General features: G+C 40.6%; 2 protein-coding genes across 2 annotated transcripts; both read left to right on the top strand.

Annotated features, from left to right (window-relative positions):
- The first annotated feature begins 1,868 nt into the window (after nt 1–1,868).
- Nucleotides 1,869–3,200, top strand: LOC148572493 (uncharacterized). Its single transcript, XM_088507547.1, has 2 exons — nt 1,869–2,529; nt 2,617–3,200. Exons 1-2 carry the CDS (start codon nt 1,869–1,871, stop codon nt 3,198–3,200), a joined length of 1,245 nt encoding a protein of 414 aa, XP_088363673.1.
- Nucleotides 3,201–13,621: 10,421 nt separating this feature from the next.
- On the top strand, nt 13,622–16,265 carry LOC107631218 (dof zinc finger protein DOF1.4). Its single transcript, XM_016334585.3, has 2 exons — nt 13,622–14,483; nt 14,645–16,265. The coding sequence occupies exons 1-2, from the start codon at nt 14,436–14,438 to the stop codon at nt 15,587–15,589; spliced, it is 993 nt and encodes a 330-aa protein (XP_016190071.1). The 5' UTR covers nt 13,622–14,435; the 3' UTR covers nt 15,590–16,265.
- Nucleotides 16,266–16,539: the final 274 nt, after the last annotated feature.

Here is a 16,539-nt window from a genome sequence, read left to right as displayed (position 1 = left end):
CACCGCACCAATCATGGAAGTTTACCAACAAATAGCCGAGAAGGGGATCTTGTCGAAGCGCTGACCACTGAAGGAACGAACAGGGGGGAACCAGAGCCTCTACTGTAATTACCACAAGGGCTATGGGCACAAGACACAGGACTGCTTCGACCTGAAGGACGCACTGGAGCAAGCGATCAGGGATGGAAAGCTAGCCGAGTTCTCCCACCTCATTAGGGTGCCGAGGAGACGGAACCGCGACCACGAGGGCGAAGACAAGACCCGGGCAGCAAAGCGATGCCAAGAGCTGGAGGACAACAACCACGACCTTACCATAGTGAACGTGGTAACAGCGAGAAACGCGACGCCTAGGTCGAAGTCGTCACATAAGAAAGACGCCAAAGTCCTTGTGGTTTCCACATCCTCTGTGCGAAGCCCCAAAAATCTTCCATTCATTTCATTCGGCCTGGAGGACCAATGGTTCGACGAGGTCGCGGAAAGCCCTCCCATGGTCATTACGGCCAGAGTGGGAACTGGCCTCATCAAGCGGATCCTTGTAGATACGGGGGCAGATTCGAACATCATGTTCTGCAATGTGTTCGACGCCTTGGGCCTAAGGGACGCCGACTTAAAGACTCACCAGCACAGCGTTGTAGGGCTCGGCGACCACTTCATCAAGTCGGACGGGATAATCTCCCTGCCGACCTCCGTGGGACAAGGCAAAAGGAGAAGAACGGTAATGGCAGAGTTCTTGATCCTACGAGACTCCACGGCCTACAACATCATCCTAGGGAGGAAGACCATCAACGACCTAGGGGCAGTCATCAGCACAAGGATGCTGATAATGAAGTTCATAACTGAAGAAGGATCATTAGGGTCTATAAGGGGAGACATGGAAATGGCAGTCGCTTGCGACAACGCCAGTCTCTCGTTAAGAAAGAAATCCAAAGAAGCATCAGGAGTGTTCCTCGCTGACTTGGACGCCAGAGTCAGTGACAAGCCGAGACCCGAACCAGAAGGGAACCTGGAGAAGTTTATAGTCGGCGACACGGAGGAGAAATTCACCTTCGTGAACAGAAATCTCCCTCACGAGCTGAAAGAACCTTTAATGGAAATGATCAAGGCCAATAGTGACCTATTTGCCTGGACACCGGCTAACATGCCGGGGATAGACCCCCAACTCATGTCGCACCATTTGGCCGTCAAGCCAGAAGCCAGAACGGTGGCCTAGAGGAGGAGGAAAATGTCACAGGAAAGAGCAGAAGAGGTGGCCAAGCAGACGGCCAGCCTCCTCGAAGCAGGATTCATCCGGGAACTTGACTACTCGACCTGGCTGTCGAACGTAGTCCTAGTAAGAAAGCACAATGGGAAATGGAGGATGTGCGTGGATTATTCTGATCTCAACAAAGCATGCCCCAAGGATTGCTACCCCCTACCCAACATTGATGCACTCGTCGGTGTGGCGGCGGGGTACCGGTATCTGAGCTTTATGGATGCTTATTCCGGCTACAATCAGATACCAATGCACCGGCCAGACGAAGAAAAAACGGCATTCATAACGCCAGGAGGAATCTATTGCTACAAGGTAATGCCCTTTGGCCTGAAGAACGCAGGGGCCACATACCAAAGGTTGATGAACAAGATATTCAGCGACATCATTGGCAAAACGGTGGAAGTCTACGTGGACGACATCCTTGCCAAGACCACCCGACCCGAAGACCTTCTAAGCGACCTGGGAAACGTGTTCGTGGCCCTCTGATGACACGGCATGAGGCTCAACCTTCTCAAGTGCGCCTTTGCCATGTAGGCCGGGAAGTTCCTAGGATTCATGATAACCCAAAGGGGGGGGGGTGGAAGCCAATCCTGAAAAATGTCAAGCAATACTCCAAATGAAGAGCCTGGGCTGCGTCAAAGACGTCCAGAGACTGGCGGGAAGGCTCACCGTGCTATCTCGCTTCCTTGGGGCGTCGGCAGCAAATGCCCTACCTTTCTTCAACCTAATGAGAAAGGGAATAGTATTTGAATGGACCCCGGCATGCGAAGAAGCGTTCAACCATTTCAAAAAGATCCTTGCAACACCACCTGTGCTCGGTAAACCCGTGGTCGGAGAACTGCTCTACCTATACCTAGCTATAACGGAGGAAGCGCTGGCGGCAGTCTTGGTGCGGGAAGAAGGGAAAGTTCAACAACCAATTTACTTTGTGAGTAAAGCACTGCAAGGAGCAGAACTTAGGTACAGCAAGTTGGAGAAACTGGCACTAGCACTCCTAACCTCTTCCCGCAGACTACGGCAATACTTCCAAGGTCACCAAGTGGTCGTAAGAACGGACCAGGGAATTCGTCAAGTGCTCCAGAAACCCGACCTAGCGGGAAGGATGATGACCTGGGCCATCGAGCTATCCCAATACGATTTAAGATATGAGCCTCGACATGCAATTAAGGCGCAAGCAATGGCAGACTTCCTGGTGGCAGTAACTAGAGACCCAACCGAGGACTCGGACACACGGTGGAAGCTCTATGTAGACGGAGCCTCCAACCAGACGTCCGGAGGTGCCGGGATCATCTTAGAAAGCCCAACCGGGGTCATCTACGAATAATAGGTCAAGTTTGAGTTTCCCGTATCGAACAACCAAGCAGAATATGAAGCCCTTCTAGGCGGCTTGATCTTAGCCCAGGAAGTCGGGGCTACGAGGCTAGAAGTATGTAGCGACTCACAGATCGTCACGTCGCAAATAAATGGAAGCTACCAAGCCAGAGATTCGCTGTTGCAGAAGTACTTGGAGAGGGTCAAAGAATTGAGCAAACAGTTTGAGGAGGTCACGGTCCAACACGTTTCGGGAGAGAGGAACACACGGGCAGATCTCCTATCCAAGCTAGCGAGCACGAAACCTGGAACTGGCAACCGATCCCTCATTCAAGGCATCACGAAAGAACCAGCAGTTGTCCTCCACCTGACCAAGATAAGCCCCTCCTGGATGGACTCCATCACCGATTTCTTGCAAAACGGCAAACTCCCTGGAGGTGAGAAGGAAGCTAAAGCGTTGAGAAGGGAGGCTGCCAAATACACGGTCATACAAGGCCAACTGTTCAAAAAGGGACTTAGACAACCCTTGCTGAAGTGCCTACACCCCGACCAGACGGACTACGTGCTCAGAGAAGTCTACGAGGGGTGCTGTGGTCACCACATCGGGGGCAAAGCCCTAGCGAGAAAGCTCATCTGAGCTGGATATTACTGGCCGTCAATGATGGAGGACTCCAAGGAGTTCGTGAAAAAATGCGTTAAGTGCCAAGAGAACGCTAACTTCCACAGAGCACCGGCCACCGAACTGAGCATGATGACGTCCTCCCAGCCCTTCGCACAGTGGGAAGTCGACCTCTTGGGACCTTTCCCGGTTGGCCCAGGGCAAGTCAAATATCTCATAGTCGCCGTCGACTATTACACCAAATGGATAGAGGCCGAGCCACTGGCCACCATCTCCTCGTCCAATTGTAGAAAGTTCATGTGGAGGCAGGTGATAACTCGGTTCGGCATCCCTGAGGTCGTCATCTCAGACAACGGGACGCAATTCACCGATAAGAAGTTTGTAGAGTTCCTCGTCGGCTTGGGCATCAAACAGAAATTCTCCTTGGTAGAGCACCCCCAGACAAACGGACAAGTCGAGTCCGCAAATAAGGTCACTTGCTGGGCCTCAAGAAGCGGCTAGACAACAAGAAAGGGGCATGGGCTGACGAGCTCGCCTCGGTCCTTTGGTCTTACCGTACAACCGAGCAGTCCACAACGGGAGAAACCTCCTTCCGCCTGACGTATGGGGTAGACGCAATGATACCCGTAGAGATCGGCGAGCCGAGCCCACGGTTACTTCTCAAGGGGGTGGAAGAAGCTGTAGAGAAGGACCTAGTAGATGAGACCAGGGAGAAGGCTCACCTGTCAGAAGTAGGACTAAAGCAAAGATTGGCCCTGCGCTACAACACCAAAGTGCTCAAGAGGGATTTCGAGCAAAACAACCTCGTCCTATGGCGCAATGACATCGGCCTACCAACCCAGGGAGAAGGCAAACTGGCGGCAAACTGGGAAGGCCCCTACAGGGTCAAAGAAGTGATTGGCAAGGGCGCCTACAAATTGGAGAAGCTCGATGGAAGGGAGGTCCCGAGAACTTGGAATGCGGGTAACCTGAGAAGTTTTTCCCCTAGGTCAAGCATGCCGGCCAGGCGATCTAACGAGCTTAACCACTTAGCTTTGTATCCGCCATGGTAACAAACTTGTTTAATTACCGGTTAATGTTTACTTGTCATTTCTACCAATTTTACTTTTATTGTTCTTTTTCCTACTTACACATCACACGACAACAAGTTTCACGATGCATTAAATGGAACCATGATACGGCACCCCGAGACTGATCACCCCGGGAGCCACCCAAACTGAAGCCATAACAAACGGCTACAACGATAGCAAAAGGCCACGACCTGGCTTCGCCGAATTACCAACACAACGGTAAATAAACACGAGCAGAAAGCTCATACTAACAAAACAGTAACAAAACAAAATGAAAATGCTATCAGACAGGCAAAAGATAATAATCACCAGCCGACCAAGCGACTCTTAATGTATAACGAAGTAAGCTTCAAAATTTCTACAACAAAACCACAAATCCATACAAAAGCACAAGGTGCAAGAGCTCATTTCTTGGGCATGTCAACAATCTTGCCATCCTTGATCGTTTTGAAAACCCCAATTGCCGACGTGTCGAAGTCAGGAGCCATGATCTTCACCTGGGCCTTAAGAGCCTCCTCAGTCATGAAGATCGTGTTCTTCCCTTGCTCTCTAGTCACCTTATGTTTCTTCTTAAGCTCCTCAACCTCAGCTTGAGCGGCCTTAGCCGACGAGACGGCCACGTCACGCTCTTTCTCCAAAGCCACCACCCGACCTTGCGCGGCATTAAGTTGGCTCTCTAGAGTCATCTCCCGCTCGGTTAAACGAGACACGGTGTCGTCGGAGGCCTTCAGCTTCTCCTCGGCAGACGCGGCTTTCTCCTCAGCGGCCTTCAGTTTTTTCCCCTACTCGGACAGTTGCTCCCGAAGAGTTTCCACTTGAGCTTTGAATTCGTTATTGGCCGTGACAGCCAATTCAAGCTTCCTGCGTAACGACTGCATCCCCGACAACTCGAATTCAGCCTTCCGAGCTATTGCGGCACCGTAGAGAAGGGTACGGTACATCCACCTCGCCTTCCCCGCAAGCTCAGTGCCAAGAAAATGATCCTCTGTGTCGGGGAGCAGTTGCAAATTTATGAAGGTTCCGACATCAAAGTTTCGCTCCATTACGGTAAGAACCCCTTCCGGGCTGGAGGATGCCCTCTGCCTTTTGGGGGTAGGGATATGCTTCAAGTCGTCATCCTCTTGTTGAGCGGAGGTCGAGTGCTCGGGGCCGGCCGTCTCCTCACGGACTGGAGAAACGCGCGCCACGTCAGAGTTCATACTCGTCATCTCGGTGTCATGGGGTGACGGGGTAGCCTGATCTTTATCCTCAGAAGGGTCCTCCGGTTTTCCGTCAACCTTCTCTGCTTTCTCCTCATCGTTGTCCGCCAAGAAAGTCTTGAACAAGTCCTCAAGCCCTGTCACAGAAGCAGACATTTTCACTGCAACAAAAAAGTAAACAAGTTAGTCGTGAAACCGGCACAACCAAGCGAATGAATGGAAACGCAAAAACACAAGGCAAAACAGCTCACAAACATAATTCCTGGCGACCTCCCGGTCACCCATCAAAAGGTGGGGATTCACATGGTTCTTCCCAAAAACTGCCAACAACACGTCGGCGACCCTCTTGTCTACAGCGGACATCCCCTTATAAGACACCTTAATGAATGTGTTGGATCCCGCCCCAAAGCTCCAGTACGTCAGAATGAGGCGCTCCCCTTCTAACGACAACCAAAAGGGGTGACGACCTTTGACCGGACGCACCTTGAAATATTTATCTTTAAACCCATGATAAGAGTCCTCGAACAAGCCGAAGATCCTCTGACCCTGGGCAGATCGGAAGGACATGAACCCTTTCCTCGCCTTTCCCTCCTTGGAAGGATTCGTGAGGTTGAAGAAAAAAAGGAAGACGTCAACAGATACCGGCAACTCCAGATATTCGCATACCATCTCGAAACAACGGATAGAAGCCCAACTGTTCAAATGCAGTTGCGACGGCGCCACGGAGATCCGCTTAAGAAGCTCCATTTGGAAAGGAGAAAACGGGATACGAACCCCCACCTGAGTGAACATGTATTTATAGAACCAGATCCAGTCGGGGACCCGAGGGGAATGGAAGTTAAGCTCATATAGCCGTTCGTTGCGGGCGGGAACAAAGACGTCATAATTGGCTTCCTCGTCTGTCCCTCCGCACAAGTACTCGCCTTGTCGGAACTCCGTCAACTCCCCCTCGTCCATCTGATTTGGCGAGTCCTTCACGTCGGAAGTCACCCAGGCGTAGGGGTCGTAATTCGCGGCGGAGGGAGAGGCCCGAGAAACGACGCGAGGCATACCTACAGTGGGGGTACCACTCCGTTAGTCTATGAGGTCGGGAGCCCGGAAAAAGCCTAGAAACTACATTTGTCCTACTCAACAGCTAGGATCAAGCATGGCTAAAAGCAAAAAACCAAACAAAAGCCTACCCTGAAATGGTAACCCCCCTAACACACCTATTTAACACTAAAAGGCCACCTATCATACAAAACCAAACAAACAGCATGCATGCAGAAGAACAACAAAATAAACACGAAGCAAGGAATGAAGAAGAATGCTTACCTGGACTGATTACGGAGATTCAAAGGAGGAGGAAGAGGAGCGAATGCGCGAAAGTGCAAAAGTGACACTCTGGGAACTCAGAAGGAGGAGATGATGAAGATGGTGGGAGTGAGGATATGAAAGGAGAATGAATACAAAACTGTTAAAAATTGCCACTGAAGAAGCGTGAAAGACTTGGGGATAAAATAGTCTTTACACGCGGAGTTTTTAACCCATTATGAGCATTTAATGCTCCGCGCGAGGAACGAGGTGACAAACGGTCATCTCAGCAACGAACAGACACGCGCGCATGGGGCACGTCCCCTCCACGGGCGGCCGACCTAGCGACAACGCACGAAATAAGAGATAACACGCCACCAACTAACAACCCTCACGACTATTGCTGGCGTGTTGGGGGAACTGTTACGGCCTGGCCCAAACCATTTGCGGGCCGGCCCGACCCGAACACCACCCGACCCGGACGGTCAGGAGCGAAGCGCTCAGTAGCCGACCCGGACACGCATCCCTGACAGCTTTGCTACAGCTGTGCCAAGGAAGCATCAAAGAAGGTGGGTCTGTCCTTGCAAGGCCCACCTCTAACACGGTATATATGGGGAAGGTCCTACCCTTCCCCCAAGGTGCGTCACATACCATTTACCCCTTTTTCGCCTGCACACTTTGCTGACTAGAGCGTCGGAGTGTCTTTGCAGGTGACACCCCCTCACACCAAGTGCTCGGGAATATCGTCAACTCCAACCCGTTAACTTACAACCAAGCGAGACCTCCCCCTCATCAACCATGATACTAATCCGATCCGTTCGGTACCCGACCTACCAAACAGATGCTAAATATTTTCAATTTTTGATACCTTTAAATATATCCACTTATTAATTTGAACTTCAACATAATTTCTGGCCCAATTGCCTAGTAATAGTCACATTGATGTAATGCAAAGCAGCAAGTATGAACGGACCAAAAAATAGCGATTACTGCAAGCCAACCAAAAACAAAAGAATCGATCAAAAAATGTAAACACTTTTAAAATACAAAAATTGTACATGTAAAAATAATTTAACATTATAATATATATGAAAATTTTTTCTAGTCATTTTATTTGATTTTTATTTAAAAAAAATTATACAGAATAATAAAGAAATTAATGGTGTCAGAGACCTATCCAAACCTTATATAAGTTTTCAGCGTGGACGAACGACGACGTTGATGCGGATGAACGGTAACGAGATTGAGGACGTCGGCGAGAAAGATGAGCTTGAAAAGAGAGGAATGCGACGTTGTGGATGAGTGCCGAGGAGGAGGAAGGCAGCATCGAGGATGAGCGCCGAGGAGAAAAGTGGCGCGGATGAACGGCGGCGGAGGATGACTTCTCTGATTTTCAATGTGTGCCGCTGAGTTTTAGATGTACGCCTCTGGTGTTTGGATGTGGGCCAAATGTGACTTCTCTGCTTCTATGAGGGTTTTGTATGAGGTTAATTAATAATTGAATCCCGCCAGGGAGCCAATGAAATATTTGTATCATGTGTACAATGGGCTATGAGTGAAAAAATGAACATCACCCATACTATCCAGAATAACCATCCGGGTACCAAACCACTCATTCCAAAAGTTTAAGTTTACCAAAGATCGAACTCTTGACCTTTTGGATTTAGAGCTCTGATACCATGTCATGAAACCACCTATCCCAAAAGTTTAAGCTAATAGGAAAAGGTAACACTAATGGTTATATCTCTAATACTGAATCGGATATCCCTAAACCTCCATTGTACACATTGTACAGATATTCCATTGGCTCTCTATACTTTCTCTTAATAATTAGATGGTTTAAAGTTTATTTTAGAATTTTAAAATCAAAATTTTGAATTTTGAATAATTTGATTTTTAGATGTGTATTTAAATTATAATAGTTAAATCTGAAATAGAAATTTAAAATTTAAATTTTAAATTTCAGTTTTATTTAATTTATACTTTTAAATGTGTATTAATTAATTTTAAAAAGATATTAAACCTTTCATAATTTTTAGATGTATTTATTTTATTTTTTTAATTATTATAATAAAAATCTAAATATTATACCATTTTTAAAAAATACTTAATTGAACTGTTATCCTTATTACTACTTGTATTGTAATGTTTTTTTTTTTTATGATTCATTGTTTTTTTTTAATGATTCATTATTAAAACAGGATAAGTTATGGTCGTACCGTAACAATTTAACAAAACAGGATAAGACAAATTTTTGTTCCAAATACACTAGGGATGAAAAATATTACGCATAAGTTAATTAGAAAAGTAAGTTTTAATTAGTTAATGTAGATTATTGATATTGAAAAAAATAGTTAAAAGTGTAAATACGAGAAAATTGCTTTTGGTTCGCAGCAACAGTGTATATTACTACATACAAATGAAGGAAATATATAAGGCATGATGAGCAGAGAGTTATGAAGGCATTATCACTAATAAAGTAATGATTCATAGGGTTTATTCATACATCCAGCTATGACAATCCCTACTATATCCGCAAATATGACCTGTAGTCTGCTAGAAAGCTTCATTTGATTATTTCCTGCCACAATACCATTCTTTTCTAGTTTACTTTTTCTTGTGTATATATGTATAATGAATTAATGATAAAAGAAATAAATAACTACTTTAATAAACATATTAAAAATATTTTTTATGATGATTTTAGTTTAAAAAATATGATTTATTTATTTTGTTTTATTTTAAATAAAGATAATATTTTTATAATATATAAAAATTAAATTTTAAAATTTATTACTTAATAATCAAAATAAAATATTTATATATGATGATAATTAAATTTTTTTATAAAAATATAAAAAAAATTTAAAGTGGAAGAATCCCAAACCAAATTGATTTCTACCGCTTAGTTCTGAGACTTACCTATTGGGGGAAGGAAGAAAATAGTCTATACAGTCAAAAGAGTATAAAAAATACTAAAAAATTGGCCGGCATATATAGAGGAATATTATTTAAACATTAAAAAGTTAATATTTATAGGAATTATGATTTTTATAAAAAAATATAAATCTTAAAATAAAAGTCATGTCAAAATTTAAAGGAAAAAAAAAAGGTGTGATGAAGAGAATAAACATAAACTAACAGCATGTTTAAATTAAGTGTATGTGGAAACATTGTTTATATGAGACACTTGATATAATAATGTGTCCCCAACATTCTGTAGGGCCCACAGGAATGAAGATGCATGAAACTTCCATAAGCAACAGTCCAAGGCACAAGGGAGAGGTAGATTCTTCTATGAAAGACCGTGTATGACCGGTTTCTTACTGGAATTTTCTATGCTTTCTGATCTCCTACTTATTATTATGGTCTCACCGCACTGCTCACTATTTCCTTCACATTTCTCCCCACTATCATCAAGTGGTCCATTTTTATATTATTATTGTCCTCTAATAGTCTAATACAAACATTATTATTATTATTATAATCAATTTGCTTCAAAAATTAATTGTTATTATAATCAGAACCTAGCTAGCTTCGGGCAATAATATTTCAAACCTTCTCATGCATCTTATTATGATGGCGATCTAATAAAATTAATATATTTATATAAAAGCATGTCGTAAGAATATTCTGAAGTGGGAAAATCATGGATGCAGCGGTTAATTGGTGAATTATTGATGCGCAATACAAAGTGGATAGCATCAATATATTCTCTATTATTGCAGCTAGGATTAGATTAATTAAGACTTTTACTTTAATTTAAACTTAATATATATACCAAGCTTAGTCCTGGTGAATTGGTGCCAAAGTCTTCCTATATATGGAGTATTTTGTATTTACTTGCATCGCAACCATACTAGAACTATTATTCCTTTATAGTTAATTAATTATTTTAAAACGGTTAATTGTCAAAGTGTTGAACTACATGGTGGTTGAGAGAGGACCATCCATTTTCGTTAATTACCATCAAACATACATCCAAGTTGCCGAATAAGCTAGCCATCATGAGTCATGGCATGTGTGGTTTTAATAGATATTTTGGATTATTATAATAAACTAGATTTAGAACAACGCGCAGAATTTGAATGGATATCTAAATTAAAAAGAAATGTTAAACTTATTTTTGATAATGTTATTTGTTACATAGGTTTTTTTTATTGTATTTGGTATGAATTTGTATAGTAATATTTTTAGATACAATGCAAATGAGGGTATAATATTTCAATAACTGAAAATAACATTTAGTTTTTTAATTTTAATTTTCATGAATTACAGCACCATATACTTTTAATATTATTATTATAATTAAATAATATTAAAAATATAAAATATTTAAATGGTAAAAAAATATATCGAACAAAGATAATATATGACCAATAAATACAATTAGACAAAATAAAACAAAAATTATAAAAATATACATTTTAGTATTTTTGAAAATTCATTCTAATACATAACGAGTCAATTGTTTAACAAAACGAGGAAAAAAACTTTAATTATAAAAATAATTGTGCAAATATTAGCAAAAATGAAGAGAAGTTAGAATAAGAGGCATGAGATTATGTAAAAAAGATAAAAAAAATATAAAGTAGATATTAATTTATATAATAAATATGAGTAGAAGTGAGCATAAAGATGAGAGAATAAATTTAGTGATTATGATTCGAAAATGAGTGAATAAGAGAAAATATATAGTGTGTAATTAATAATAGTAATGAGCGTGAGAGTTAGTGATTGTAATGGTTTTTAGAATATTATAGATAGAAATCAAATTTGGATAGTAATATAAGAAAAGGATAGACACTTATAGAGTAATATTTATGTGACAAAATTATAAAATGGTAGAATGTTAAGCTGTTAACTTTTTTATTGCGTGACAATATTGATATTAGTTTTTATATAGATAAAAACCTACATACAGTTATATTTATGTAAAATTAATAATTAAAATTTATATTATTAAATAATAGTTTTATATGAACACAATTATATATAAATTTTAATTTTGTATATAATATAAATAGATGTGTATCGGTGCATATATAAGTACAACAGGTACACGCATGATGTCTGAATCTACATATATGTGGAATATTATTAGGCTACGGAAAAATCCATTCACATTCATCTTTGGACTATCATCAATTTTAATCCTTTTAGCATAAAAAAAATACATGCATAGTGATAACTGAGAAAACAACAAGCAAGAGTGATTTGATGAGCAGCGTATAAGAAGCATCCAACTGTTCAAATATCATAGAGAAATACGAGACATAACAAATAAAGCAAAGGAAGCAGACAATGCAAGGAGGACATCAAAGTCTTTCCACATGAAAAATCTCTCAAGCAAACAAATTAAAGTGGAAGTGGTGGTCACAAATAAAAACAATTGAGACATTATTGAGTTTAAATTAAATTGAATATATTTAAGTGAAAAAATGAAGTAACATTTCTCTTTCTATTTATGTTTGCATAGGGACATTAAAATGGATTGAATTATGGTTACGAATTATGCTAAAGGAGGAAATGGAGAGTGGAGAGTGGGATGATGTATGTGTGGTCACGTTTTGGTGTGTAGAGTTGGCATGGATTTGATGGTTTGGTCCCCATAATATACATAGCTTCATTCTCTCTCCCTTTAACGTGCGCGTTGGGTTTCTTTCATGTCTGGTGGTGATGCATAAGGTGGGCCCCACCTCCACCTTCAACCTCTAACGTTGACCAATCTCACAACCTCTTCCTCTCGCGTGCTTCTTTATTTTCTTCTACTTACCCACATATTTGTACTAATAATCATAATCACACTACCACCACTCATCACCTTTTACAACAACTGATCAATGATGCCGATTGTTCTACATCAAACCTAATCAATTGTTTTATCTTCTATTGCACCCATCTTTATCTTTTTCACAATATATGTATGTTATGTTAACCATAGAGTATTATTTTTCCAATTTTCCTTCACATGAAAATAGTACTACTTAATCATGGCCCATATAGTGTGACTCAATAGAAGAATTATTGAAGAGATATAGTATATAGTAGTGGTAGGCAACAATTAAAATCCACTTCCTATCATCGTGTTTGTATGCATAAACATTTATCTTTTAGTGCTGTGTACTTATTGTAGCTAGAAACATATTACATTTTTTATAGATAACTAAAAATTTGTCACCTATCATATATATGTTGTACGTGATAAGTGAATGTTTAGCTTTCATTTTTTTTTTAATATAATGAACAATCCTAATAGTATACATGTTAAGTAATAAAAAAAAAATTAAATAAAACGAAGAGTGTATAGTGTATAGTATGTTAGCAAGTAGCAAGATCTAAGATGGAGTTGAAGTGGGAAAGAATAATGATGTTGGTAGGGAAGAAGAGAAGATCCCTTGGGGGACTACAAAATCCTCTTGTTCCCTTTATCTCTGCTTTATTTGCTTTTTTCTTTCTTTTTTTAATTTTTGGCCTTGCGAGCTGAGTTGCTCACCACATGGTTATGCATGGTTCCTCCCTTGATCACTACTTTCTGACAAATCTCACATTCCATTAACGGTTTACTGTCAACAAATCTCAACCATTTCAAAAGCAAATTAAGATAGAATAAAAAAGGGGGCAAGATCAAGAGAGAATAAAGAACAACAATGCAAGAGTATATATATATAGGTATATAGCTAGAGGCTCTTAACTGCAAAGCGTGGTCTATTTATGTTCGAGTGTTGTGACATAAATATCTACCATAGTGTAGTGGCTTTTTGTCCCTTTCAATTCTTTGCAACTTTTTTGTTTAGTCCCTAATGCAAATACACATATATATGCAGGTCTAGATCTCTCCTTTTATATATATAAATCCCGGCAGAAAACAGAAAGCATCTTATATATGCTTGTGTAGTACTCTAACTCTAGCTATTCTCTGCCTTATCTGTAACTATAAATAGTTCATACAATACCATCAATATGTCTCTTGCTTACTTTTCTTCAGGATAAGATTTGATATTACAAGGAGAAATTTGTGACATTAAACTTAAATTTGTTACTATATGCTATACTAATTAATTAATTATTTAAGCAAATTGTAAGTGGGATTTTCTCTAATTAATAATGCTTTGGGCATTGAGCCCTTAGGGATTCCCTCTACATATATTTGTAGTTATCTGATTCTCTCTCTCTGTGCACAAAAGAATGTTATGTAGTGATGGGCTGGATTATTAGCTATTCTCTATAGTCTATACCGACTATACACATACATAATTATAAAAGTACTTGTTATTAAATATAAATTATATATATATATATAGAGAGAGAGAGAGTAGGGGTTGAGGCACTCGAGATTCATCCTGATATTTGTGCTTTTACCTGTATGTCCTGTAGTTGGATTTCGAATGTCCTTTATTTTCCAATATTCCATTGCATTAAATTAATGATAGAAGGTTTATCTTAGACCAAACTCATCAGCACGTGAAACTAGGCACAATTGAGGGTAGAGACTAGAGAGAGATAATAAATTATTATTATTATTCGGTGATTAAATAATAGTAATGAATTATGTACATAGATACATGTGATGATGATGGTGAGATAGATGAGGCGACCATCCATTTCTGTTATGGTGTATAAGCATAGGCATATTGAAATCCAGCAAGCTAGTCCCCATATTTGTTTGAAGTAACGATTCAGATTCCAAAATGTTGGTTAATATCATGGCTCCATCAACGACTAACGAATGGACACAGGTCTTTAATTTCTCTCTCTCTCTCACTCACTCAATTATTTGACAAATACATGACCACCCCAATTTTGTTGTTTTCCTTTTGGAAGAGAATATAGCCCACTGTCTTGTTATTTTTACCCACCTTCTTTCTTCATTATTGTTTAATTAATTTCTCTCATGTAGACTCAAATGATAGATGATCAAGATCACAAGACCAAAGCTGAAGCTCCATCATCATCATCTGCTAGGGTTATGGAAAAACAAGGTCAAGAACATGTTCAGCAGCAGCAGCAGCAGCAGCAACAAGCTCTCAAGTGCCCTCGCTGCGATTCATCCAACACCAAATTCTGCTACTACAACAACTACAGCTTATCGCAGCCCAGACACTTCTGCAAAGCCTGCAAGCGATACTGGACAAGAGGTGGAACCCTCCGCAACGTCCCCGTCGGCGGTGGCTGCAGAAAGAACACCAAGCGTCTCAAGCGCCAATCATCTTCTTCCATCGATGCCACTCCTTCTCCTTCTTCTTCTTCCACTCATCCTCCAACTTCTAATATCAACCCTTTGTTTTATGGGGTACCAAGTAGTAGTAATAATAATAGCAACTGTGATTTGTTGAACCTACCTTCTTTCCCTGGGTTCAGAGTGAGTTCTGGGTATGATAATGATGTTCAGCCTCACCTAAGTGGGTTAGGTTTTTCATCAGGGATCATGTCCAATATTGAAGCTACTGGATTTGGTTCAAATGAGAGTAACTCCTTTCTTTCGGCTTACAATTCCATCTTCGGTTCGTGTTCTTCATCAGCTTCTACTACCTTGCTGAGTTCCACTCTACTGCAGCATAAATTCATGAATGGTGGTGGATTCCAAGGGCTAGCTACTCCTGAGGTTGAGGGAGAAAGAGGAGGAGTCATGGGTTGTTCTTCTTTGAAAGAAGTGAAAGGTGAATTATTGGGAGAAGAGAGAGGGAGAGAGAGGTTGGAGTGGCAGAATCAGATGATGGAACATACGATGGGCTATTCTGATCCCTCTTCTTCGCTTTATTGGAGCACATCATCATCACCCATGGCTGCTTCTTCTTGGAATGATCAACCCAATATTGGTCCTTCTGTCACTTCACTCATCTAGAAAAACGGAAAACCTCCCATGAACCATCCTTTTCAAATCTCTTTCTCTTTGTTTAAGCTCTTTCTTTTTTTCTTTTTAATTTCTCTTTTGGGTTTTGCTTACTACATTGGAACCGAAAAAAAGAAGGGTATTAGATAGTACTAATAATTAGTAATTAAATGGGAAGGGGTAATTAGAGATGAGAGGAGTTTGGGATCGGAGCGATCATGTCAGCTGCAAAATATTACATCATCATCTTCTTCTTCTTCTTCAGCTTTGTTAGTTTTAATGTGTCAAGGTTGAATGAAGATTTGCTTCTATTGCGCTGAGAGGAACCTCGGATCCTCTTCTCTCATCAACATAAGAGGAGATATATATCCCAATTTGGTGCAAGTCTACTGTGTTCTTCATAAAGTTGAGTAAGTTGGTTATTTTCATTAATTACTGTTGTTATGTAATGTATGTGTATATATTGCAATGACATGTACTTTAATTAGTCTATGCTTTGCTAATGTATTGTGATTAGTTAGATAGGGTGGGGGTGGGGTTTAATTACTTGCTGCATATCTCCTTAATCAAAGGAACTAATTAATATTGGTTTCACTTTTGTTAACTTTTCCAAACTTGGATTTATCTTGGGGATCAGTTATGTATAATGATTAATGGTATAGATGGAAGAGAGGGAGATTATTATTATTATCATTTATTTTGGATTCGGATTACTTTTGTGTGTATGTTGAGTTTATGGACTAGTTTGGTTGAATTTGATTGATATGTTCAACATTGTGGTTCGAAATTTGGTTCATGCAAAGAAAGAACATTATATTGCATTATTACTACTGAAATTTTTATGTATCCACTTTAGACAATTAAGGTTGAAACTAACCCTACCAAACATATCCAGAAATGGTGTGGGCTAGGAAGTGTTGCGCAAAATAGGAATTAAATTGCAGTGCTCTAACTCACATATT

This window comes from Arachis ipaensis, chromosome B3 (assembly GCF_059453495.1).
Source record: "Arachis ipaensis isolate K30076 ecotype BB chromosome B3, ASM5945349v1, whole genome shotgun sequence".
NCBI classification, from domain to species: Eukaryota; Viridiplantae; Streptophyta; class Magnoliopsida; order Fabales; family Fabaceae; genus Arachis; species Arachis ipaensis.
The sequence above is the reverse complement of the archived record's forward strand: the minus strand, read 5'-3'. Positions and strand labels throughout refer to the sequence as shown.